The 25,969-nt window shown below is 36.2% G+C and overlaps 1 protein-coding gene across 2 annotated transcripts; it reads left to right on the top strand.

The window, feature by feature from the left end:
• Window positions 1-3,029: 3,029 nt before the first annotated feature.
• On the top strand, window positions 3,030-25,707 carry LOC148828558 (U2 snRNP-associated SURP motif-containing protein). 2 transcript variants are annotated; one of them, XM_088924838.1, is made up of 24 exons: window positions 3,030-3,166; window positions 4,434-4,518; window positions 5,122-5,233; window positions 5,728-5,840; window positions 8,033-8,100; window positions 8,812-8,909; window positions 11,309-11,373; window positions 12,161-12,326; window positions 13,388-13,596; window positions 14,032-14,075; window positions 15,207-15,311; window positions 15,397-15,463; window positions 15,923-16,092; window positions 16,491-16,653; window positions 17,060-17,139; window positions 18,462-18,549; window positions 18,692-18,820; window positions 19,451-19,628; window positions 20,163-20,264; window positions 20,664-20,727; window positions 21,041-21,194; window positions 22,609-22,719; window positions 24,428-24,669; window positions 25,228-25,707. In XM_088924838.1, the coding sequence occupies exons 2-24, from the start codon at window positions 4,441-4,443 to the stop codon at window positions 25,352-25,354; spliced, it is 2,733 nt and encodes a 910-aa protein (XP_088780964.1). In that variant the 5' UTR covers window positions 3,030-3,166; window positions 4,434-4,440; the 3' UTR covers window positions 25,355-25,707. The 2 variants fall into 2 exon arrangements, with proteins under 2 accessions (XP_088780964.1, XP_088780965.1); XM_088924839.1 differs by having other exon boundaries at window positions 3,035-3,166; window positions 8,812-8,867.
• Window positions 25,708-25,969: the final 262 nt, after the last annotated feature.

Genomic DNA, 25,969 nt, shown 5'->3' on the forward strand with positions numbered 1-25,969 from the left:
GTCATTGTGATCATCACATGAAACGTGATTTCTTATTCAAAACAAATATTTTTTTTAACATAGCAAACATTTTGGAACTTGTTAGGATTATTGTTAAACCATTTATAAAACAATGTAAATTATGATCAGAGCCAACTGGTGGCAAATTCATCTTGTCACCCATTGAAACAATCATTTTTTCAAATTATTTGGTCACTTTGTGACTTGATCCTACAAGTACCACCTCAACTTAGCATTGAATCTTAACAACAGGCTTTATCTGTTTACAGACAAAACTCCCACATCACAGGAGCTGTGTTTGATGCTTCAAGGGAATCTTGTCATTGTATCGAATTTTTCATGAGTGCTCTAAAAGGTCAAAGCAGGCCTGGCTGAAAATTCAGGGTGCAGATTGATAAGAGGTTAGCAGTGAGTTGATTAGATTAGCAAAAAAGAGGCTGTAAAAAGTAATTAGAGACCAGGAAATTCATAGAATAATGGACTGATTATTCTGGTGATCTTGTACCGTGATGTGTACATCCAAACTATATAACTGGATTATGCCTAATAGTAGCTTTACTGGTATGGAGTGCACAACAAAAAATGGCACCCAAGTCAGTTTTTTTAGGATTGAAGACTTTTTTGAGAAATACCCTGAGAAAAAAATTTATTCGGAAAACAACAGAGAAGCTAGTTTTCTGTCATGCTTTAGAAACTCTTTGGTACTTTACTTCCAGTCTTAATTTTACTCTATGGAAATGTGGCCCTAAACTGGGTGAGGGTAGTTATTGTGCCATGATTAATAATAAAATCAAACATTTTTTGTTCCAACAGTATTTACACTCGAATACCAAAGGCAGTAGTTTAGTTCCCTAAACATAAGTTTTGAAGCATTAAAATTCTCTAGGCACTGGGAACCCTTTAGATAGTCCTGCTAGAGTTTTTCCAACCGTCAAGCCATAGTACACTTTATTCTAGATATGCAATATTTATTTCAGCACCAGAACAATGTGGACAAAAAACTGCTGAAGGAAGCTAAATTAACTTGTACTCTTGGCATGGTATTGTTTTTATTCTTTAATATTTGTGGACATAAAGCTCAATTGGCCTGCAGTAGGTTGTGGTCCAAAACTCTCATAATTACAATCTTTACATCAGGAAACATGAAAGTCTTATTCTCACTAAATCATTTTGGACAATAAGATCACTTTATTGGCCATATACAATTTATTGTATTAGAAATTTGTCTTTTTTCACATACCCCAACTTGCTCTCCATTAGACACACACAGACAGGGAGAGAAGCTTGGGGTCAGAGTGCAGGGTCGCCATTTATACAGTGCCCCTGGAGCAGATGGGGTCAACGGCCTTGCTCATGGGCCAACAGAGTAGGATTCCTCTGCTGGCTGCAGGATACGAACCAGCAACCTTCTAGCCACAGGCACAGAACCTTAGCCACAGAGCCACTGCACCGCCCATGTAGTGTCCCACAAATTCATTGGTAAAAGTTATCACGTCAATCACAGTAACAACACTCATCCAGCAGCAGTTCTTGGGCAAAATAAAAATGGTTCTGACAGAATTAAAATGATATTTTCATGATATTTTCATATCTTTTGTCAAAGTACTTCAGTTTCTTCTCACAGTCCAAACGAATACATACTCTCTGATTCAACCCTAATTTGCACACACGTATGAATGAAGACTGGCACAGTGGCACTGTGGTTACTTTGCTGCCTCATAGTGCTGGGTCCCTGGGTTCATTTCCTGGGGTGCTCTCTGTGTGGAGTTTGTATGTTCTCCCCATGTTCAAACTCTGGTTTCTCCCCACAATCTAAAGACATACTGGTAGGTTGATTGGCTTCTTAGAAAATTATCCCTGGTGTGAGTGTGTGTGTGTTTGTGTCAGTGTGTGCTTTGCAATGAACTGGCATCCCACCCAGGGTGTATCCTGCCTTGCAGCCTTTGCTCCAGTTAATTTGTAACCCTATATTGGATAAAACAGTTAGAAAAAGGATGGATGTAAAAGGATATGTGGGTGCTCTGTGATAGATTGGTGTCCGGTCCAAATTGTAGTTATGCCAGGAACCCTTTTTCTGTTGGGTTAGACTTTGATTCAAAGCAGTTATGGAAAATGGATGGATATAAATACAGAACCTAAATGCTTCCAATTATAATACATGTATTTAGGATTGCACATTCTGCAAATCCTTTTTTATGCAAAATTGTGAGTTTACAAAGGGACTACGAATTAGAAAATCAAAGATTTTTTCAGAACAATGTGTAGAAAATGGAGGGAAGATAACTTTAAAAAGGATGTATAGGACAAATTTTTGATTAAGTACAAGTCAAGAGAGCAAAGGAAATAATAAAAAAAGTAGAAAACAAACATTGGACAAGTTTTTGTGAGAGGAGACCACATGTCCGCCTTTTCCCTTTAAAATTATGTATATTTTAACAAGCCTAACTCATTACAGTAGTTACAAAAATGTACTATAAATACACCAGTTAAAACAAATCCACTCAAATGCTTCAATGGACACAACATAGGCATATGACACTGTTCAGAAAGAAATTGAGTTACTATTCACTTGTTTTGCAATGGCAATAAAATGATTTGAGTGGACTATGATGCGGAATTTTTTACACACAAAAAAAGACATTCGCTGAGTGAAACCAAAATGTTCTTATGGGTGCACACGCTTGGAGCCACTAAACTCCATAGTAAATTCTCCAGCAAATGTTCTTAATTGACATCTAATTTCTGCATAAACTGTTGTTTTAATGTGATCATGTTTGTTTTCATATAAGGACGGTAAATCAATATTAGGGACAATGGCTGCTTAAATTTAAAAAAAACATATTAAAGATCTCATGGAAGAAATATATTTGTATTCATATTTTAGCTTGCTTACAATCTGCATGTCAAACATTAAAGATACGGCATATTCTTATAGTTTTTATTTTCCTTTTTGTACGTTGAAACAGGATACTTTCATTTTTGTTCTAAAAACTCCCCCAGTCAACCTTTCACGGTGCATTCTGGGAAGCTGAGTTTGCTTGGCAGTCATTGGTTCGCGAATAGCGTGATGTCACGTTACGGCGTACAAGGTACATTTTGGACAACTCAACATGGCGGATCAATAACAAAATCTCTGGTGCGGTGGCAACATTTGAGTAATATATCTGTAAGTTCCACATCAGTCTTTTATTCTGGTGATATGCTATCGTGAGTCGGTTACACCTGAGGTATATATATTTTAGGCTGAAGCGCAGTAACCAGCAATGATAAGTGTATTTTAGCCCAGTACCTTCAGAATTACAAAAAGGGTGGGGGCGCGCTAATGAAAATGTAGACTAGCTGCGTTTGCAAGCAGACGGTTTTATTTAACTGCCAGATGGCTTTTTAATTAATAACCTACTGTAGGGCGAAATGCATGAAGGAACTGCACTCAATCGTACTCAGATGCAGTTCTCCTTATTACTTCTGTACTGGTCGACTGCAGGATACATTTAGTAGAACTGAAAAAAGTCCAAGTGGTATGCGACACGTCGTGGGGTCTGCCGTGAGAACCACGCTGTAGTTTTTCTGTATTTTAGGTGCTAGTTTCACGTCTCCGAGTGCTTCCGGTTTGTTGTACCACAGGGAAGCTATTCAGTAGCGTCGATGTGGTTTGAAAATGCAGTGTTTACAGTGGAGTTGAGAACAATCAATAGGGTATCGTTCACAAATGGCGCCGTTGAATCCTGACCAAGGATATTCTATTTAACGAATGGAAAACGAGTTTATGCACTACTTTATTGGGTCTTTTTTTATTATGTAAGTGATCGCAAGTAACCTACTGGCCATCATCAGTAAACGTATTGGTAAATATCTTCTTTTGACCGGTGTTGATATCGCAGCGTTTTAACACATACTTGTAAGAATGTGTTGTATATTGTTGGTACTCTACGTAAAACATTAAGAGAACCCAGTCTTTTTAACTAGTTGCAAGGTTTTAAGACGTGATTATTTTTTACTCATTTTCATTTTTTGGAGATTTATATGAGGCGTTCTCCGGGTGTCTGCGTTTTCTCCAGGACATCCACTCCCATAGACATGCTGTCTGGGATAACTGGTGTCTCTGAATTGACGCCTTGTGTCTCTGTGCCCTGTAGTGGAGTGGAGTCCAATCTAGGTTCTGCTCCACGTGTTCTCAATAACATGTTACATATAAATTGATGCTTCCCTTGTTTGTTTCTTTTCCTGTGCTGTTAATTAGTACAGTTCTTTTTTTAACCTAATATATCTTCTGTGTGCTAAAATTAAACCGTTACTTCATAATAATCATCAAAAGTTTCCACCAAGCATGGACAAGCTGGAGTATTTTTAATATACAGTATTAAATATCCTTCTCTCAGTCCTTTAACTTCCTGATATTACTGATGAATATTTCTGTCCTTTTTTTTTTGCAGTGGAAAAATGACTGACAGAAAGGTGAAAACTTTAGGTGCCAAGAGGCCACTAAGTAAGAAGGAACAAGAGGAACTGAAGAAAAAGGTATGTTTCATTCAACTTGACTATCCAGCACAGGATCTGCAACCTTTAAGCCAACTACCTCTTTTGTAGTGAAAAACACTGTGAAAGTGGTGCCACAGGGGCATGTGTGACCCTTTAGCTACATTCAAAGAGAACTTTAGAATTGTTTATACAGTAATTCAGGGTAATGCTTTTTGAAATTTGAATTTGAAGGCCCTAATTTTCCATCTAGGCGACTGGATCAATTTGTTTAATTTTGTATGCATGTGAGTCTGTAGGAATACTGCCTACAGGGAGAATCAAGACCATTGTTTTTAACATCTGCTGTTATGTTTAGCAACAATGTTGAATGTATGGGGTTCAATTAGTTTGCCGTTTACTAGAAAAGAGGTGTACATTCAAAGAAGTGAGACTGTCATATTTGTTGGTTTATAATACATTTAGCACTCATACTGACAAATTTCAGTCATTCAAAGGCAGTTTATTCAAGTGTACAACTTATGCAGCACTAATTCCTGCTTGTGCATTAGCTAGGCTATCAAAGTGTGTGAAATGTGAAATCTTTAACATATTATTGTCACTGACTCCAGCAAGTGTAATGTGGAGTGTTCCTTTCCATTGCAGGAGGAGGAGAAAGCAGCTGAAGTTTTTGAAGAGTTTTTAGCATCATTTGACAGCAATGATAAAAGTGGTGTTAAGACCTTTGTGCGAGGTGGCATTGTAAATGCAACTAAAGGTACGTGGTTCACAAACTGTAGTTAACCGGGTATCGTTTTCAGTCCCATTGTTGCAGCCTACTTTGTAGACCATCCACTCTTTGGGAGGATCAGTTATGAATCCCCAAACTGAGATACAAGAGACTTATTTGTTGCTCAATGTATGAGGTTAGGACAGTGGTAAGATGTTGTTAAAACTGGCCTTATATCGTTGATTTCCATAGACATTCCTTGACAACTGATGACAACCTATTGTTGGAGAAAACTGCTGCTGTATGCTCCTCAGCATTAGAATGACAATCACTTCAGTTGCTGTTGTATGAACCACTTAGCTCGAGTACAAGTGCAGATAGGGCTGTGTTTAAAGATGCAAACCTTCAAAGGTCATTTTAAACCTTTAATAATAAGGGTCAGTATACAGTCCACAGAGAGGCTAGCATTAGGTGTTCCTTGAAAATAAAACTAATTTTTATAACCCTGCTCCTGCCTTTGTCTTTTGATTTTCTTCGTTCAGAGGAAGAAGCCGCTGAAGTCAAGAAGAGTAAAGTTTACCGCCCAGCTACAAAATTTGTACCAGCACCACAGAATGTTTTATCTACACCAGCGCCGCCTGAAGCTAAGAAGCCTGTATGTACAAAAATGTGTTCTCTTATAAATGAAAAATATGACTGTTTATATGAAGATTATAAGACTGGTAAAGTGTGAAGTGAAGCAATACTCTGTTTTCATACATTTAGTTGAGTAAATTTTATCTTCATAGGAACATTTCTTAATCTTTTTGACTACCAATCTTTAGGGGTAAAAAGATGTATGGAAGAAAAACTGTACGTGGTTTTGTTTATGTATCAGTTTTCCTGTGTATTATTATCTCAAATTAATTTTTCTTACAAACTAAAAACAGGCTTTTCAAGGCTAAGCATCCAGTAGACACAGAAGGTGTTACTTCTGCTGTTGTCTACAGTAACGCTTCAGTGTTATCCTGGAAATTCTGCCCCAGCTTTTGCTCACTGATAATGCCGTGTCTGTTAGTAATGAGGTGCTTGACTGAAGTTAACATACAAGATATATTCATATTGTGTGGAATATGGAAATATTTTGTAGCCTTTTATTAACCAATATCTGTCCATCCATCCATCTATTTCTAGTCATAGACTGTCTATGGGGCTCGTTGTTTTTAACTTAATTAAAAAAAATCTTAGTTATCCACTTGGGTCCTTATCCTAATCCATCATGTTATTAAGGCCGTTGATACTATGAGGTTACGAACCTGTACTACACAGAGCTGGCAGTGATATTATCATCTTCTCTTGAATTTCTCCATTTGAAAGATAACTTAAAAACATTCCTACTTGGTGCTAGGAATGTATGCATATTAATATTCTCATCTAACCCTTTCTTGAATAAAGCCAAGGTATCGGTTTCAACAGTCCTATTGAATATCTAGTTCAAACAGAGAAGTCTGTTAGTCTTTTTTTTTTTAAACAGTTTGAGAAATATGAAATTTAACTCGGATTCCTTTATAGTCTTCTCTGTCCAAAACTACTAAAATTCAATTATTTTATCCTTTCAGTGTAGGATAGTTCTTTAAGCCCATCAATATACTGGGTTGCTCAAATTTGGTTTCCTAAGCAGCAATAGCATTTCTATGACAGAGTATTTTAAATGAGTGCATTCTTACTGCATTTTTGTGAGTTTAACATAACCTTCCTTAGTTTTAAGTTCTGATTGCCTATTTTATTCCTTCCTCAAGGTATTTGCGTGTCTTCCTACTTGGGTACCATCTGGAAACTTTGTTAATTTACTAACACAATAATGCAAGTTGAAAAGATTAGTGGTCCTAATATAGATTCTGTGATACTTTCACCATTTAATGGAAAAATCATCTGAGTTAAATAATTACAATCCATAAATTTTGTTGGGTATAATTTATCTGCATCTTCATCCTGAAAATACTTTTTAGACTTAGCAAAGCAATCTGATCTAAGATTTTGATTTTAAATTAAAACATATGGTGGAATCTTCCTAATTGTTTTAATAAGTTATTGTATAGATACATCACATAATAAAAGTTTCTACAGTTTGAGCATTTACCTCTTACCTGCTCCATTTCCTGTCCTAAATAGTTCTTAATCCAAGTAATGCATTAGCTTAAATGCCTTTTACCTGCATTTTATTTATATAATTTTGAGGACCTTTATCAAAAGCCTTCTTAAATTTTAAATACATCATATCGCGTGCTCAGTTTGTATAACACTTTTACTGGTTCAGAGAATCTTAAGGAAAACTACCTTGTCTAAATCCATGTTGACTGTCGATTAGAATTTTATTTCCGTACAGCTGATCCTCTGATTTAGTTCTGTTGGTTCCATTACCTGGTGTGTAATAGAAGTAAGACTTGTCTAATGACTTTCATTGCTTTTGTTACTGTTTTTATGGAGTAGAGCTACATTAGCAAATATGTATGCTGTATAATCCCTGTCCCAAGAGACTGTTAGAAGAGTTTTGAAAATGTCCTATGAAAAACAGTTCTTGTTTCCTTACATAGAATTGGTAGAATACTGTAAGGCCCTAGATATTTATCTTAAGTATTTCTAATATCTGTAACACCTCTGAATCTTCTGTGCTAATATTCTTTGATATAGAACTTTGTCTGGGTGTTCACAGTGGAGTAATAGGAACTTTGCCTGAAGGCACTAGTGTTTTTTTGCAATAGGAATCAAATTTAGTAGTCTATGTAACCATCCATTTTAATATGGAGCAAAGGGCAAAGTATGACATTACCATTCTGCAAAGTAACCAAAGTAATTTCTGATTCACAGGGCTTTAAAAAGAAAGCAGAAGAGAAGAAGAAGAGCAACCTTGAGCTTTTCAAGGAAGAGTTAAAGCAGTATGTTTTTTTTATAAAATGTATTTTGTCTCTAGTTTTTCTTTTTGTGCCTTTCCAGTTTTGGTATTTAAATCTTCACGGCTCACCATTGTAACCCTGTGTGAGGGCTTTAAAAGGTTTCAAAATGCTCATTGTTGACCGAGTTACCGTTTTATGCCCTGTGAACTGTATGGTGCTTTATAGCAAAGTTAGTGTGGAATGGAAGAAATATGCATCTCTCACTGACTGTTCAAACCCTGGCTCTGGGCAGGTCCCAGAGGTTGCAGTTACATGACAAAGAATACGTTGCCCATCTCTGGGCAGCTGTCTTATGCAACTTTTAACCATGGGAAAAGTTGGAAAATTGTTACAATTGAGAAAATTTGGACAGTCAGTTTATGATGGAGCTTTGATCCAGTGATATCTGGATTTTAAGGCTAGTGAGCAAGTGGCATAAGAACATAAGAAAGGTTACAAAAGAGAGAAGGCTATATAGCTTATCTTGTTTGTTTAGTGGTTAGTAGTGAATTGATCTGAGGATCTCATCCTTCCATTTCTTGAAAGAAGCCAGGATATCGGCTTTAAAATCTTATCTGGCAAATCTGATCTGGACTCCCACAACCTATACAGTTTTGACAATATAACCAAGCCCCTGTCTTTATGTTGAGCAGAATCCTTTGTGCACATGGTCCAATGTTTAGTACAATTATGAATCTTGATTTTATTTTTTAGGATACAGGAGGAGCGGGAGGAAAGATACAAAAGGAAAAAATTAACGAATGAGCCAGGTGGTTATGGAGACATAGATACACTGCAGTCTCGACGGTCATGTAAGAATAAATTTGCCCTCTGTGATAATTTTGTAACATGTCAAGCATGCCAATAATTCAGTTATTCTTTCTAAAATCTGATCAGTATTGAAATGATTAATAATTGTAATTTGTTGGCTCAAACCTGTTCTGAAAAAAAAAATCATAATCAAGCTGATAAAATACTTTCTGTATGTTTGATACAACATGCTATTATGATTCGGACTTTCTGGACTGCTTACTATAGGCATATCAAAAGATAGAGGTAAACTAGGATAAACTTACATTTCACAAGTTGAGGAATGCCACTTTTTAAAATGAGGAAAATATATAGGTTCCATAATAATTTGTTTAGAAATGATAACCAATTGCTAAATTGAATTTGAAGTAGTGCACTGAAATATTGATAGTAGCTGTCATCACTGTTACAACAGGTGGCTTTTCTATTGTTGGTACACACACACACATCTTGTTACTAATGCTCAATATATTATTTTACCTGAAATCTTACATTATTGCACGTTTTTGCTGGAGTGCCCACATTAAGTTTCAGACACAACACACAAATGGCACCCATTGAAAGAAAACATATTTGATTTTTGCAGTGCCATTCCTCACCTTTGGGGCAGTTGAGAATAGTGGTTTGGCCTCAGTGTTGCTTCGATACTTTGTATCCCGTGAAGTTTTCAGATTTATGGGCTTTAAGAGCATGACACTAACCTTGAACTGAAGACATCAGCTTGCATTTGGTGAAGTGTGTGTCCTCAAGGCTATGATCAGTCTTCATTCATAGCTCCTTGAGAAACACCTTTGTCCATACTTTTATCTGATGAAAGTGCCAATAGATGGTGTTTTCCAGTGGCAGAGTAGGACATCAGATAGACAGAGGTCCCAGGAATAGACCCTGCAAGCAAAAATGCATGTTTTCAGTGCCAAGAAAAATGTTGTGAACAAGCTACAGTAGTCGGTGTTCTTGTACTGTTCGGATCTAAAAAGCAAATATTCATGAAAGTCTCAATAAAGGGTGAAGCCTACCTCATTAAAAGTATGACAAAAACATAAGATTTGTGTTATTAACAAAATGAAACATCAATAAATATCCTTGGGTGAATAAGTATTTAAACCCTTAGATTCAGTAACTCTTGGCACCTTCCTGAGCACCAAAGATTTGTAGTAAATGTTTCCTGTAGCTGTTTATCAGTTTTGCATCAGCTTTTATGAATATTGGCCCATTCATCCTTTCAGAATTGCTTCAAGTTAATTACATTTGATGGTTTGCTTAAGTGAATAGCTTACTTTCAGGGTTTAGGCCTGGACTTTGACTTATACAGTCCAAAAATGTGAAATTTATTCTTTAGCCATTCTGTTGTAGATCTGCTCCTACAATGTCTAGCTGCATGACCTACTTTCATCTTTGCTTCAGCTGACAAATGGATAACCTGACATTCTCCAGAACTTGCTGATACAATGCCAAATTTATGATTCTATAAAATATGCCAAGCCATCTGGTTCTTGAGGCAGCGAATGGCCCCAAAGCATGATATTCCTACCACTGTGCTTGACAGTTGGGATGAGGTTCTCCTGTTGGAAGGCAGTGTTATCTTTTGCTGCAAAAAAAAAATGTTTCTTATTGTGGCCACTTTTAATTTGACTGTCTAGAGAACATTTTTTCATTAGTCCTGTGAGTCTTCCAGGTGCTCTTTGGCAAACCTGACATGGGCAGCAGTGATTTTTAGAAAGCAATGGTTTCTTCCTGGATATCCTCTTATGAAAACCATTCCTATTTAGTCTTTTCCTGATTATTGAAGAATGAACACTGCTGTAAGAGAGGCCTGCAGATCCTTAGTTCCTTAATTCCAAAGTTATGAAAAATCAACTAGGAAGTCACACAGGTCTAGGGGCGATCTTGGCAGTAATCCTTGGTCCCTGGTAATTTCCCTGGTAAAAAATTAAATATTTTCCATTTGTAGACTCTGACAATAGATGGAACCCTCTACCACACCTGAAATCTTTTGACTGTGGCTTGATGTTTCCCTTAATATGAATGGTGAAGGCCAAATTTACAATTTCTCACCACCATATAACATAGCTGTCCAATCTGAGTCTTTGTTTACTTGTTACTTCATTATTTATCTACCTAATTCTAATTATCCCTGTAATTGTGTTCAGTAAACTAGGGACTAACTTATTTCATATATACCGGTTCTTTATTTTTTTTCAATTTTTGTACTTCATATTCCATTGTGGTTTGATTAAAAGGGTAAGAACATATAATACCCATAATTACATTGGGTTCAAACTTTTATGGTTGGCATTGTTTATAATTTCAAAATGCCTTTTCTTTTAAAAATTTTGAAGGTATAAAAACTTGTTTTATCTCCTGCTTAAAAACGTTTGATGTATGTTTGTTTTTTTTCTAGTGTTTGATGACGATACAGGGGCACCACAGACCACTAATTTGTACATAGGATGCATTAACCCAAAGGTAACATCAGAAGTTCATTATGCTTAAAAAACTTCATCTAAATCTGCATTCACATTTTCTACTGGGGCACTGTTCAGTATAAGTATTTGCCATCAGATGCTGATGGGGCTGTAAGTGGAATATCTTGTGGACAAAATATTAAAAACAAATTAGGTCTAATAATCCTCAGGTATTATTTTGTCAGCTTTTACATATGCATGTTTGGGCTATTGTTAGGGCAGAATCTTGTTAGCAGTGAACTATACTGTGTATTTACAGAGGACTATAAATCATGTTTCCAAGATTGCTGGCTTGTCATGGAACTTAATATAGCAACTGCACAATATGTCTGGGGCTAATGATGCGTGGTGCTGTCATGTGCCTTTTCCAAGGCAAAAGTTTACTTCCACTACATACATCAAGGACAGATAATGTACTTGAAATGGATCAGACTGTCCTATAATGATAGGAGCTTTGTGTGTCTGTGACTCGGGTATAATTTTTAATTTACCTGCATTCTAAAGAAACAACACTTAAGATACAAAAAGAAAAACATGTTAAATTCCTTCTGGTCAGTTTTTCAAAGTTGTGTAATTGAACAGTTTGTTATTAACTCAAGTTTGTAAAGTCAGTGCAGCACTGAGTTCCACTTTAGTGCTCAGGGAAATGGAGTGATTCATAAAGGCCCTTTATGTTTTTATGTGGTGTGTTTTCAGGTGTCAGAAATTTAAAGGTCCAGATAACACAAGGCATAGACCATTTTTAACTGCTCTTAACTGGTAACAATATTAGATTTTTTTTTCTCCAGATGAATGAAGAGATGCTTTGCAAGGAATTTGGCAAGTACGGTCCTTTAGCCAGCGTAAAGATAATGTGGCCACGAACTGACGAGGAAAGAACAAGGGTTACTAACCGAGGCTTTGTAGCTTTCATGAACCGCAAAGATGCAGAAAGAGCATTACAGGCACTTGATGGTAAGTAACTAATTTGTTTCATTGCAAAGGTAGCTGTTTTTAGGATTATTTGTTTATCACGGAACATAGAAATCATATAGCTACCTGTATTGAGGATTTGGAAGATCAAATAAAGCATTGATTTTTTTCATCTAGCTCTTAAGTTAAGAAGAGGGGTATTGACAAAATAAAACATTTGGTAGTTAGAGGTTAAATATTCAGTTCTTTCACTGAAAATAGTAGTCCTGACACTATGCACAAATATTGCATGTTTACTTTTCCATGAGCATGTTGATGTTGTAAAAATAAAAATTAACTTAAGCGATAAGGATAACAAAAAACTTCAGACATCACACATATTAATATTCAGGGCAGTAGTTCTTGCATGTCACATGTAGCACTCCCTAGAGCACAATGACCCTAATGCACTCAGAAATTGACAAATTATTGTAAGTATAAGACTTTTGTAGAACTAAACGTACTCAGGTAAGCTTGTCCTCTAATCTGATGCAATGAAGGAGGCAAATTTGTATTTAAAAAGGAAGCAAATAGTTGTACAAATATGCAAATACCTCTGTTTTCCCTAAATGTGGTTTTAAGTCTTAATAATGCCAGACATTCTGCTTTTAAACAGGTGTTTTTGGAGTAATTAAAATAATGACAAGGACAAGAGCGCCAGGGTGAATCATTGCTAATAGAGTAGTGTTAAGTGAGGCATTGGTGTATTAGATCTAGCACACAACACGCCTCGTAATACTGCCTCTAATCGTGGATATCGGTTATATGGAGTCGGACAACACCTCCGTGGGGGGAGTTCTGAAACCCAATGTTAAAAATTAACCTAAGCAGAAAAGAACTCCTCTGGCATGGAAACCAGCGGGTTTTTTTAGGAGTGTTTAGGAAAACCTGGATTGGTAGTATCAGATAGTCCCTCACCTTCTTTTTTTGCCTATACAGTTTATTTGTGTATGCTATTGTCCTTATTTCGTTTGTTCTCTTGTTCTCTTGGCACAGGCGTCTCAAAGTCAGTTAAACATTTTTTTTAATTTTTACTGACAATCTTCCTTTGTTTTAAAATACAGGTAAAACAGTAATGGGCTTTGAAATGAAGTTGGGTTGGGGAAAAGCGGTGCGTATTCCTCCACAACCGCTGTACACTCCCATCGGCGTGCTTAAAATGACCACACCACCTCCTCCGTCTGGTTTGCCTTTCAATGCCCAGCCACGAGAGAGGTTTAGAAACCAAGACTTCTCAAAGCCCTTTAACAGATCCAAGGAAGAATTTGAAAAGGTAATGTTTCCCGATTATAGCAATGAGGTGTGTGCATGGTTTATTTTGTTTTCAGTTTTAGAGGAGAGGATAGTAGTAGTAAGACTTAGATTTACATTAGTCTTGTCATAGTAGTGTGAAGGTAATGTTCAGAAGAGTTTACTGCTAATTTTGTTTCAAGTGTAGTTCACTTGATAATTATATGTTTAGAACAGGGCATTAAAAAAAGTTTAAAAAAACGAATGCAGTTCCAATATGTACATTAAGCTGCAGAGTTAGAACAGAATTTATGTAACATTTGATACATATCAGATTGTTTTCAGATTATAACATTTTGTTAATTTACTTTAACTATAAATCTCTGCTGTATATGATGCTGTATATATCCTGCAGTGTTTCATCTGTATATACTCACTTTCTTTATATTTTTACTATTTGATTTGACTTCACGTACAGACTCTGTCCGAAGCCGTAGTCAAAGTGGTTATCCCAACAGAAAGGTACACTTTCAATCCATTCTTACTACTACTGCTACTACGACTGACCAGCAATTCTTACAACACAAAGTTTAGAAGAAAAAAGGCCCTGTATTCAAGTTTACGAATGTAAAAACAGGAAGCACCCCAGTCCTACGAGCAAATCAGCTAAGAGCTGACTGATAAGGAAGGTATTAATTGCTAAACATGAAATACTAAATCCCTGTTTCTTTTTTCCCTTCTTTGAGTTTTTCAAGTTTGCCTGGGTGTTTTTTTGTGCTATTTATTGTGTATGTTAATTGTCAAAAGCCTTATAAAATATAAATAAAAGAACTTGCTCAGAGAATTGGGGACTTCTACTATTAAGATCTGTTAAGAATAGTTTGTTTTTATTAAATGGAGTTGATAGCTATATTACTTGAGTGGGATTTTGGGTCTCCAATGGTTGAAAAGATCTGGGAAGTTTTAAGATGTCGCTTGGGCCTGCAGAACACCTTACATTGACATACATTACTATAAAGAAGAAACATCCTTCCATTTATTTTGTAACAAATGAGTCTAGGTAAACTCAAATGTAGTAGCAAATTGTAACTGAAGTACAGATCATGCCTTTTCTTTGGGTTTAGCTATGTACTATAATTTCTACCAACTTGAGGTACAAACATAACACATCGCAGGCATATTTCAGTCATGAACATGTTTTCTAGAGTGGTTGCCTTACTTATTTGGAAGTCTTTTTTGTTTAGTTTTTCAATTTTTGTGAGAGGCTGTGACTTGGAAAGGGGTTAAGGGATTTTACAGATTAGATGAAAGCCTGTAGTAGCTAATAGTAGTAAGTAATGCTATTCATAGTAGTTCTTTACAGCTTTCATTTTTTAGTTTTCTGTGGGATTGAATTTCTGCACTATTTGTGACATGGCCCTCGTTTCAGAAACACTGCATGAACCCTTGCAGCACTTTAAGCTAAGCAAAAGAAAGCCTCTTTAGAGTACTGGTCTCCTTGTTTTCTGCTGTATTTTAAGTGTTGCAGTTTAACACCCAGCATAGCATCAGTGTGATCTCATTCAGTATGAGAAATAAAAAAAGGTCAAGGCCGTAGGACCTGATGCTTGAGAGGTATTAATATGTCCTGTGTTTCTCCTTGTTTTTTACTAGGAACCTTTTAGGCCTTATCCACAGAATGATAGAATTTGTGGTGCGTGAAGGACCCATGTTTGAAGCCATTATTATGAACAGGGAGAAAAGTAACCCTGAATTCAGGTGAGGATTTAGGCCTAATTTATGAACTTGGTGTTTGTGTTTGTGCAGAATATTAGTCATTCATGGCATGTGTGAACCGTTTCAGATTCCTGTTTGAAAACAAGAGTCAAGAACACGTGTATTACCGGTGGAAACTTTACTCAATTCTCCAGGTAAGATCCCTCTGGATACACTGTTGTACTGAATGTAGTGTATGGTATAATATCCGACTCAGATATTAATAAAATATTAAATAAAGTCAGGGAATCAGCCTATTAAAGAACACCCTATGCTACTGTTTCTACTAAGAGAATGCCAACTGAGCTGACTAACATTTGGAATTACATAAATCATCTTTTCAAAATGACAGGGTAATTCCTATTGTTTAAAAACATGAAGACCATAAAACTACAGGTTACCCTGCAACACAGGCAAAGTAGAAAATTAATAGTGGAAAATGGTGTGCTGTTTCTAAATAGGGTGTACCAGGCAAACAAGCAGTTATTGCAACCAGAGTGGAATTAAAAGTTCTTTTAGAAGGTCAGTGATTACAAACCAGTCGCTTGGTGTACATGTGCATATGTTTGTGCATTAAGGCTAAACTACAGCTTCATCTGTTTTATGTGCTACAGGGAGACCCCCCAAATGAGTGGAGGACGGCGGACTTTCGAATGTTTCGAGGGGGTTCATTGTGGCGACCACCACTGTTAAAACCTTATCTCCATGGAGATGAGGATGAGAGGGAAGAGCCTTCTTCACCTTCTCAGGAGGAGGAGATAAAGAAGGGGCAGCTGAAAGCAGAGTAAGACATAGTCATGAATAGGCAAATCTCTCGGAAACTGGAAAGTTATCTCCCAGAGCACTTTTATAATGTGCTTCGGAAACAGTCACTCTGCAGCATGCCTCCCAGTTTCCTAAATTACAGTTGCTGCAGGTGTTCCCCAAAATCTCATCTTTTTCCATTCACCATGTGGTAGGTTATCAGATGTCCAGTAGAATCATAGAAATCTTAGTAATGCAGCCAAGAATAATTCTGGTTTGTTAAGGATAGAATGAAAGGTTTGCACAGCAAGGTCTGCAAGCTGTTCAACAGGTAGTACCAGTGTATTCTTATGACGTATATCTTAACTACATTATTCACAGCTCCATGTATATATCCAAGTTGGCCTATGCCCACATGTGTTTCTTTTTTTCCAACAGACACAGAGACAGGCTTGAAAATACCTTGAGAGGGCTGGTGGCTCGCAAGGAGGACATCGGCAATGCCATGGTCTTCTGTCTGGAGAGGGCAGAAGCAGCAGAGGAGGTGGTGGGGTGTATCGCAGAGTCCCTGTCCATCTTGCAGACCCCTCTGCAAAAGAAGGTTGACACAGCTTCCAGTGTTTCCAGCTTAGATAAATTAATTTGCACTGAAAAAGAAACTTTTGGATTCTTAGCTATTGTTTCATGGAAAATGCTTAAAAATTACAGTTGACCTAAACAAAGTTTCATAAAATCTGGTTTGCTTGTGAAACAGTACATCCCTCCTTTCCATACTGGGGCTTGGCTTAACTATGCATTACATTATTACATTTGGCTGTATCTTTTTTTTAAAGAAGGTGCAATTATTTAAGAAGCACAAAAGGTGGCAGTTTATTTGCTTAACTCTTTGTGTTCAGGATATGATCAATTTTTCAAAGTCAATATAATTGAATTCAAGTTTTTTTTACCAAGTTGTTATTCTTAGTGTTTTAAATTGTTCAAATTTAATATTTTTCTCTTTCTTACAGATTGCGAGATTATATTTGGTTTCAGATATTTTATATAACTCTTGTGCCAAAGTTGCCAATGCATCATACTACAGAAAATAGTAAGTGTTTCTCCTATATTTTTATGGGTGTGAAATGTGTGATCTGCCCTGTTAGATATACTTTGAAATCAGAAATGTATATACTTTAAAATTAGACATATTGGTATAATAGTGTATTGGTCAGATCTTAGCCGTTTACCAGTTACCATTTTATATTATGGATTATATTGTAGAATTGAGCCTGTCTCATGCAATCTTATATCCTGGTTTTTAGTTCTTTCAATTCATCCTGTCTGATCACTGAACATTCATAAGCATTTCAATAGTTAGAGGCTCAGCTCAACCCTAAAACTTTCTATTAGTTGAAAATTCTAATTGACTTAACCAATATCTTACACGCCTTTTCTTTTGGGGAGCAAGTTAGTTCAGAGGTCACTGCTTTCATTAACTGACTCCAAAAGAAAGCTTTTGGGAAATGGTTCACAACTGGGACTGGAGTGCATTTCAGTTCCTAAATCTACTTCATTACAGATAAAGGTGTGGGTACTGTTGACTTGCAAAGTTAGTCATTCGTCAGATACTTTGCTCTGCTGTTTATCTTGTAGCATTGCCATACAAAGAGAAATGGCTTGATAGCCTTTTTCAGGACCCCTATTGCTGAGATCTCAATTAGTGAATAAATATGTACTCCTTAATTCTATTCCACTTAAGTTTAAAATATCACATCCCTGTTGAAGCCTTTTTATGTCATAGGATCACCTTCACTTGAGGTTGTAATGAGGTTAATAGTGTATAATCTGGAAATGCACATGCTACTGGTTCCACCTGTTCTCAAAGGTGATGGAGGTCTTTCTCACCCTCTTCAATATAAAATTTCTCCCCAATGAGTCTGTTTGACTTTTTTGTTCCAGCTGAACTCTCAAATAAATTGAAATCTAAGTAATTTAAGTCAGCTTAATTGCTTCCAGCTTTTAAACTGTTAAAACCTTTAACATTTTATACAGCTTTAAGGAGTTACTAGGTACTTTAAGGAGGTACTTTAAGTACTAGGTAAATATGAGTATAAGAATGCAATAAAGTATGTGGCAGTCTCAAAAATAGAGATTCTCTTATTAACTTCTCTTATCTCTTATTTGGGATGTAAATATTTTAAAATAGTGACGTGTTTAAGTTGATTTTGCTTTTTGCAGAAGACTAATGTGTTATTAATTTGGGGGATTCTGAGATTTTTTGATATTGGGGTGTAGAATGAACAATAACCAGATTTTTCTTTTTACAATTTTTCTTTGTATATAATGTATATTTTTAAAATAAGCTTCTGCAAAAGGCTTCACATTAATTTTTCTTGTGTAAAGCTCAAAAGAGTTTGTCCTTATTTTTAGCTTTGAAGCAAAACTTCCCCAGATATTTGGTGATATTGGTGAAGCGTACAGAAACATACAAGCCAGACTTCAAGCTGAACAGTTCAAGGTGAGATGTATAACTGGTACAACACTGAATAATTGTACTATGTATTTGTTTGCATGCCTGGCTGTTGAGTCATAGCTGAAGAGTTCTCTATATGCATATATTTACATTGCATGTTAATTCTCAACTTTTCTTTTCTTCACAGCAAAAGATAATGTCTTGCTTCAGAGCTTGGGAAGACTGGGCCATCTATCCTGAATCATATCTGATTCATTTGCAGAATATTTTCCTTGGCTTGGTGAAGCCAGGAGAAGAAGTGTTGGACAGGTCTGAGGTTCGTGTTTCCTTACAGGATCTTGATTTCCTGAGTAATTTAAACTTTAGCCTGTCTTTATTTGGAAGGCACACATCAGAGTAAAATAATCCAAAAATATGACTTCCAGATTTATGCTTTTCATAAGCTCCCACTTGATAGCTGTATTTTTCAGGAACAAAATAAAAATGTAGGGAAAGTGCTTTCTTTCCTGAGCTAATATGAATTGAGTGGTGATACTTCCACAGCTTTATAGCTATGTAAATGATTTAAACTCCTTGAACAATTGGGAAAAGGAAAGGAAAACAGTGTGGAAATCCCCATGTGGAACCTACCATGTAGGTTCTTCTAAAGCTGACCTCTGGCTGAAGTTGTTTTCTTATAAACAGAATCTGCACACTGTGGATCAGCTTTTGTGCTGCAACTGAAGACAAAAACAACTTGCATATTAAAAGAATAGGTTGTATTGCAAAAGATTGACAAGGGATTCCTCATAGCATTATAATATAAAGATATCAGATTGAGAAGTAATTGTACTCTGAGATCTCTTTAGGGACCTCTAGTATTTTGTGGATTGAGTGTGTAAAGGTATTTAAAGATATTCCAGTGAGTGTCCTGTACAAACTGACCTAGTCTGTTGTTTGGGCACAGTCCCCAGATCTCGATGGTGCACCTCTTGAAGACGTAGATGGGGTTCCCCTGGAGAATGTGGATGGGTCACCCATGCCCAACCTGCCATGGGACCCGGCTTCACTGGATGGGACTCCAGTTGATGATATTGATGGGGTACCGCTGGCTCCATCAGTAGATGACATCGATGGAATGCCTTGTAGGTTGCATTCTAACAATGAATACTCCTTCAAAAGGTTCTAACCCTTCTAGTATCAGGTCTTTCAGCAAGTAAGGATTTGTGAATGAAAGGGGCAATGTTCTTCTATTTAAATAATCTGAAAACTTTCGCCATCTGTCACTTGAGTGGTTTTATATTTTATATGAGCGATCTCTGTTTCTGACTTGCGTTATTTGTATGTGGAAACGTCATGGGTCACAGAAAGGACCAGTAAGCCCCACTCTTTGAAGTCAGACTACTGGAACAGGTGTTAAGGACTCCTTTTGCTCATGCTTTCGAGATATTGATTTAGTTCTGGCTTTTGCTTTCTTGTCTTTTTGGAATTCATATTTAAGGGAATAAATGATAAATATATGTAATGCCATAAATATATTCTTGTTCCAAATTCATTTAGTGTGACCCCGACAAGCAGTTGAGATCTTGGAAAGACAGAAATGTATTATGAAACATTACATTTAAGTACATTTTGTTTGGCGTAAGGGAAAGTTCCATTTATTTATTTTTTATTCTCAGTACAAGAATCGTCAGTTTCAGAAAAAGAGAAAAAGCTGCCTCATGCCAGACTGACTCTGTCAAAGTGGGAACTTGTTGAAGACACAGAGGTTATCCCTCAGGGTAAAGAGAACACCTCTTTTCATGCTCTGTAAGGTTGTCAGGTGTCATAAAGAACTGATAACCTTATCTGAACACAGCAAATAACCATATTCTGCATGTTTTGCCATAGTGCTCTTAATTTCTAGAAGGTGGAAAATATCTGATTATTATTGGTCAATCATTTCGCAAACAAATAATAGGCTTTTTATTTTTAAGTTGTAGGCTTCTGTCCATTAAAAAAGGTTAGAACAACAAATCTTTAGTTTTTGCATAAATATCACATTTTATTAGGTAAAAATTATAAATCACTTGCAACTGAATGTAAGTTTTTCAGGTGGTAATTTGCTAAATATATATATATAATTGTCACACTCGTATTTGAAGCTCCTTTACCTGCTTAAATGTCCCTCATTCCAACAGTAAACACTGAATCAAAATGGGATAATCTTGAGGATCAAAATTCAGACGAAGATGCGATTGCTGGGTAAGGGCTTTTTATGTACCTTTTTGAAAATTTCTTTGCAACTTCTGAATATAATTTTACCTTTGCCTTCAGTCAGAAAGTAATGCGCACCTCACATATATGGCAAGAACTTCAGTTTTCTTAGAACAAAGTAATACATTTCCAGAGGCTATCCATTGAATGAATTTGAGTTTTTAGTAAATGTATTTGAATTGTTGCTTTCTTACAGTTGGTGGAGTTCACAACAGTTCTGTTGTGTTTTCTTACCTTGTCTTAACACCTTCTTAAGTGAAGGTTGTGATGTCTCATGGTTAAATTTTTCTTCTGTGTTTAGCCAGGACACGAAGGAAGCTGCTGAGGATTCGGAGGAAGACAGCAGTGATATGGACTCCTCCAGTCCCTCCAAGTATGATGCAGCTGACTTAAAGACACCCCTGAGCAGTTTTGACATATCGGAGGGAAAGAGAGCTAAACTACGGGAGTTGGAGGCAAGTCACTCGTATCATGGTATTGATATTGGCAACAAAAATTTACATTGTGCCAGCATTATTGGTGTAATCTAATTTATTAATTGTTTAGATTTCATGGTGAAAGGTACCCAAGAAGATGCAACAGAATTTGAGGCTGTATAAAGGACAAGTAGTGAATTTCTGAAAACATTTTCTTCTCATCCTCTCTTATGCACTGTACTCGTGGGAGTCATCTCATGGGGTCACTGTCTGGTGCTGTTTGACTGAACATTTAAAAAAACATGCAGTGTCTATATTCCATATGAAGATTGTGACAAACGTAGTTAAATAAATTATCCTAGGAAAGGATTATATTTAATCTATTTTATGTTTCTTTTAAGAAAAATCCTAAGCAGTGCTTATTTATGGGGGAACATCTACATCTATGATGTAGAGGCTGGCTTCTACTTATGTTTAACTACAGGAAGCTACTTGGAATGTTTCCTGGAAATCTGAATAACTAATGGACAATGAAATTGTGGCTTGTCGTCAGTGTGTGTTTACATGCGACATAAGTCTTTATACTAAGAGTGTCATTATCATTGGGCAGGTTCTTATTTAAGTGACTCGGTATATGAGATGTGAAAATAGCTTAGAAAGTAAAAGCTTGTTCTTTAGCGTAGTATATTCATAGCAATAAACTAGATTTAGTGTATAATAACTGAGACTTGAGCTTGTTTTTTCATTTTCTTCAGTCATTCAGACTTTCAGCAAAGCATATGTGTGCCTGCAATATATGGAATATTTATTCATGCTGAACATTTGCTTTGGCATTTTTATACATGGATCTCGACGATTGGCGTCGATGGGAAAAAATACAACTGGAGCAAAAAATGTTCGTAGAGCTGTTCATAGAACTTGGAAAGGATCACCTTTTATGTAGATTTCTTTGGTAATGGATAAAAAACCTGATAAAGCAGTCTCAATAGTAGAGTATAGGCTATAGCTTGATCTAACTGGATTATATTTACATGCTTTAACATCTATGTATATCAGATATGATAATACCATACCTACGTTTCTTATTATAAAAGAGTAAAGTTTGATTCACGATGATGGAGTTCTTCATGAGCTATTATATTTCCTGACCTACAACTCGTTTTTAGGCTAGAAGAGATTCAGGTGCTTTGGAAAGATTATTATTATTATTAATTGTGATGTTTTCAGTTCTATTTTGTAGTTTTGGATTCACAAGATAGAGAACTGTTAAGTGGTTTTTAGGTATATTTAAATATTTTTGCACTATTGTTTTGTTTGCAAGTTGCCTGGAATAAAGATATCTGCCAAGTAAGTTTAGGAAATTACAAAACTTATAAAACTTGATAATCAATCAGGATGATTACCCCAATGAAAATGTATGTTATGTGAGTGGCTTGTTGTGTTTTCTTTGCAGTTAAAAGTCATGAAATTCCAAGATGAACTTGAATCTGGGCACAGACCTAAGAAGTCAGGCATGACGGTTCAGCAACAAGTGGAGCATTACAGAAATAAACTCATACAGAAGGTATACCATTGTGTAATTTGTCTTCATTGATTTTAGTTTCCACTTTCAACCTTTTTATGGCCCTAAAATAGTAATCAGAGTTGGCTTTTTCCCAGACATTTCAGGATCATAAATATATTAATTAACTTCCTTGTAGCCTTTACTGTTCAATACTAAATTTAGGTTACTTCCTTTACCTGGTCTGCTGCATAGCTCAAACATAGGGAAAGGAATGGATGGTTAATGTAAAAGTCAAGCAGTTGTCGGGATTGTGAAAATAGGAGAGACTTTGTAGTACAAGATGTTTGAAATGCAATACATATTTTCATTACTTAAAGGAATGCCTGAGTAAGAGAATTCAGGAATTGGGAAATAAGGAAGAGGTTCCAAATATCCTCCTGTGTGTTTCTATTCTTATGCTCGTTGCGATACAGGATAATCTGTTGAAACACTCTCGTGCTTTGGCAAAATTTCACAACAGTGTTCTGGCAAGTGCAGTCTTATTCATTATAAAGCTTTGTCCAGCACTTGAAATTCCTGAAGTTGTTTTCTTTTTCATTTGTTTTCTTGGCATCAGTGGGTACAACACTGCCAACACATGGAATGTGCATGTCTTACCAAATTGTTTACCATTAGAGTTTGCCATTTCAGATGTTTTTGTTCTATGTTATACTGATAGCCAATGATTTCCCAATCAAGATTTAGTATTAAGAAATGGGAAGGGAAAGGCCAGAGAACAAGCCAAAGAAAGCCATTTGGCCCATTTAGCCTGTTTGGTTGCTAGCAGGTAATTGATCTGAGGATCTAATCCAGCAGTTTCTACTATACTATAATTTTGTATATACTACTGTACACTTATCAAACATAGCCGCTGCAGAATATTTAATAGCGATAGTTGTAATGATAGTGATATTTAAGATGATACAGCACTGTACATTTCTAGAAGAACAGTAAACTTCCTGCTAGACAGTGTAAAACAAGGCTCAAGCTGGTAAAATGTACTAATCTTCAATGAAAAAATGACTAAACATGCAGAGCTATGAATTCCATTAAATGTAATTTAATGGTAATTACTTTTGCCTGGGTATCTTCTGTCTATTTTTTTTTCCAGAGTTTTAATATTTGAAGCAGGTGGCTGCTTTAATCTGGACACTTTATTCTCTTGTTGTCATTTTTGGAAATGTGTGTAGAAAATCATTATATTTAGAGGAGTGACGTGCATTGAGGGCATCTGTTAAATTTGTACTAATGTCTCTATCAGCGTTACCTAAACAGAGACAGGCACATATTTTGCTATCCGATGCCCTGTTATAAAGTTCACACGCTTAAAAATAATTATAACTGCACCTTTGAGACACATTTCCAGCAAGTGATAACACTTTGCACAGTAACAAGGTACTAATCTTACTTTTGCATCAGTTTGTGCAACAAGTAATACAAATAATAATGCATGTTATTGACTATGCCAAAATATATAGATTTTTTCTTATGCATGTAAATAATATAATTAATTTTTCAAGTTATCCACATAGGTTTTCTGTCACTTCTGTGATTACATTTGACTTATTTACAGAAACCTTCAACCCCTTTCCACAGTTTATTTTCTTTTTTGCTACAACTTCAGTCAGTCACTTTCAGAACTTCACTTTTGTCTCAAATTCTGCCCAAGATGCACTAGAATGCTGACAGAGCAATGTTTGAGTCGTCTTAAAGAGTGTGTCTTTTTCAGGAGTGTGAAAAAGATGAGCAGGAAAGAAGAGAAAAGGGTATGCAAAAAACAAAAGAGCGAAGCAAGAAAGAGGAAAAGAAGGACAAAGCAGAAGAAAGGACTAAATCGAAGGATAAAGACAAAAGGAGGAGTAAGGAAATGGTTCAAGACCGGGAAAAGAACAGAGGGAGAAGTGAGGATGAGGAGAAAAACAGGGATCGCACCGACAGATACCGAGGAGGCAGCTACTCATCCCCTTCAAAGTAAGAAAATGTGTACAGTAACATTTTGAGTTGCTTGAAATGACATAAATCTAAGATTGAAAATGTTGTAGCCAACATCAGAACACCACCAATGTCCACTAGATGGCGCATGGAAACTAGCCCTTGTGAATGAGAGAGTATTAACTTTACTTTTGAAACCTCTGTAGTGTTCTGTAGAAAAGAAGAGCTCTGACAATTGCAGCAATAATTAGATCATCAAAACTGGTTCATTGTATTTCAGTTCCTTGTCCTACTGTTGTCAATGCCACTATATTATTAGTTAGTAAATTGCGTGATTTAAGAAACACTTTGTCACAATTGCATTATTACTGCTCGCTTCCCCAGTGATTTCAAATGGGGGAACAATTGATTACTTTTTCCATGAAAGTGAAATCTATCGTTAACTATCATGAAGCTATTAACTGCACATTATGTGGAACCTTGAAAAACTAAAGCAGTTGTGAGCTGCGATCCTAAGAAATTAGATCAATTCAGACATCCTCTCCTGCTGTTAGGAGTAACTCATTCTTCTTTCTCGTTTTCTTCTTATTTTCCAAGAGCGAAATCAAAGTCCCCTAAGAAATCCAAGAGGTCGCGGTCACCGTCACCCAGCCGAAGGTCATGGAGGTCAAGTTCCAGGTCGCCTCACCGCTCCCACAAAAAGTCCAAGAAGAGTAAACACTGACCCAAGAGGCAGTAAACTGGTGTACATAAACTGCTTCTTCCACTTCTTTTACTGACTGGAACATGACATGGTTTTCTAATGTACATGTACGATCTGTTTCTGTTCTCCAAGACTTTTGTTCCACCTGTGCTTTAACTGATTAAGTAAAGGTTTGGTACATTTTGTAAATGAGTTTTGTAAAGTTTTTGTTTGTATGTTTCCTTTTATGCTTAGTTTGGTTCTTCCCTTTTTTATTCAGCTTCAGTGTTTGTGGTTTTTTTATCCCTTTTCAAATCTTGCTGGCTATTGCAAGAATTCCGATATGTCTGTAATACTTTACAATAAATGACTCTCGTGATGTCAAATGCCTCGCACACAGCTCATATGATTTTTTTTTTGCTTCTCTGTGTGTGTATAGGTCTATCTCATTCAGTCATGAACCTAAATTTAGTGCATTTTCTTAAGATTTTGATTAGTTTTTTTTAATTAGATTTCTCTTTGTTTATCAAGCACTCAACAGAACAAAACGTTTGGTAGAAAATGTATTATTATTATTATTTTATTATTATTATTATTATTTTGTGTGATTCCAATATCCAAGATAACTGGCAGTCAATTTTATTATGCATAGGATGT

The sequence above is a fragment of the Atractosteus spatula genome, chromosome 9 (assembly GCF_055471065.1).
Source record: "Atractosteus spatula isolate fAtrSpa1 chromosome 9, fAtrSpa1.hap1, whole genome shotgun sequence".
Lineage (NCBI taxonomy): Eukaryota > Metazoa > Chordata > Actinopteri > Semionotiformes > Lepisosteidae > Atractosteus > Atractosteus spatula.

What these genes read in the sequence shown, in the direction of transcription:
- LOC148828558 (XM_088924838.1), top strand. Translation starts at nt 4,441, where the DNA reads ATGACTGACAGAAAGGTGAAAACTTTAGGTGCCAAGAGGCCACTAAGT. An exon ending in GTGGTTATCCCAACAGAAAG is followed by an intron (nt 14,076 to 15,206) that starts GTACACTTTCAA and finishes GTTTTTTACTAG; the next exon opens with GAACCTTTTAGGCCTTATCC. An exon ending in TTCAAGCTGAACAGTTCAAG is followed by an intron (nt 18,550 to 18,691) that starts GTGAGATGTATA and finishes TTTTCTTCACAG; the next exon opens with CAAAAGATAATGTCTTGCTT.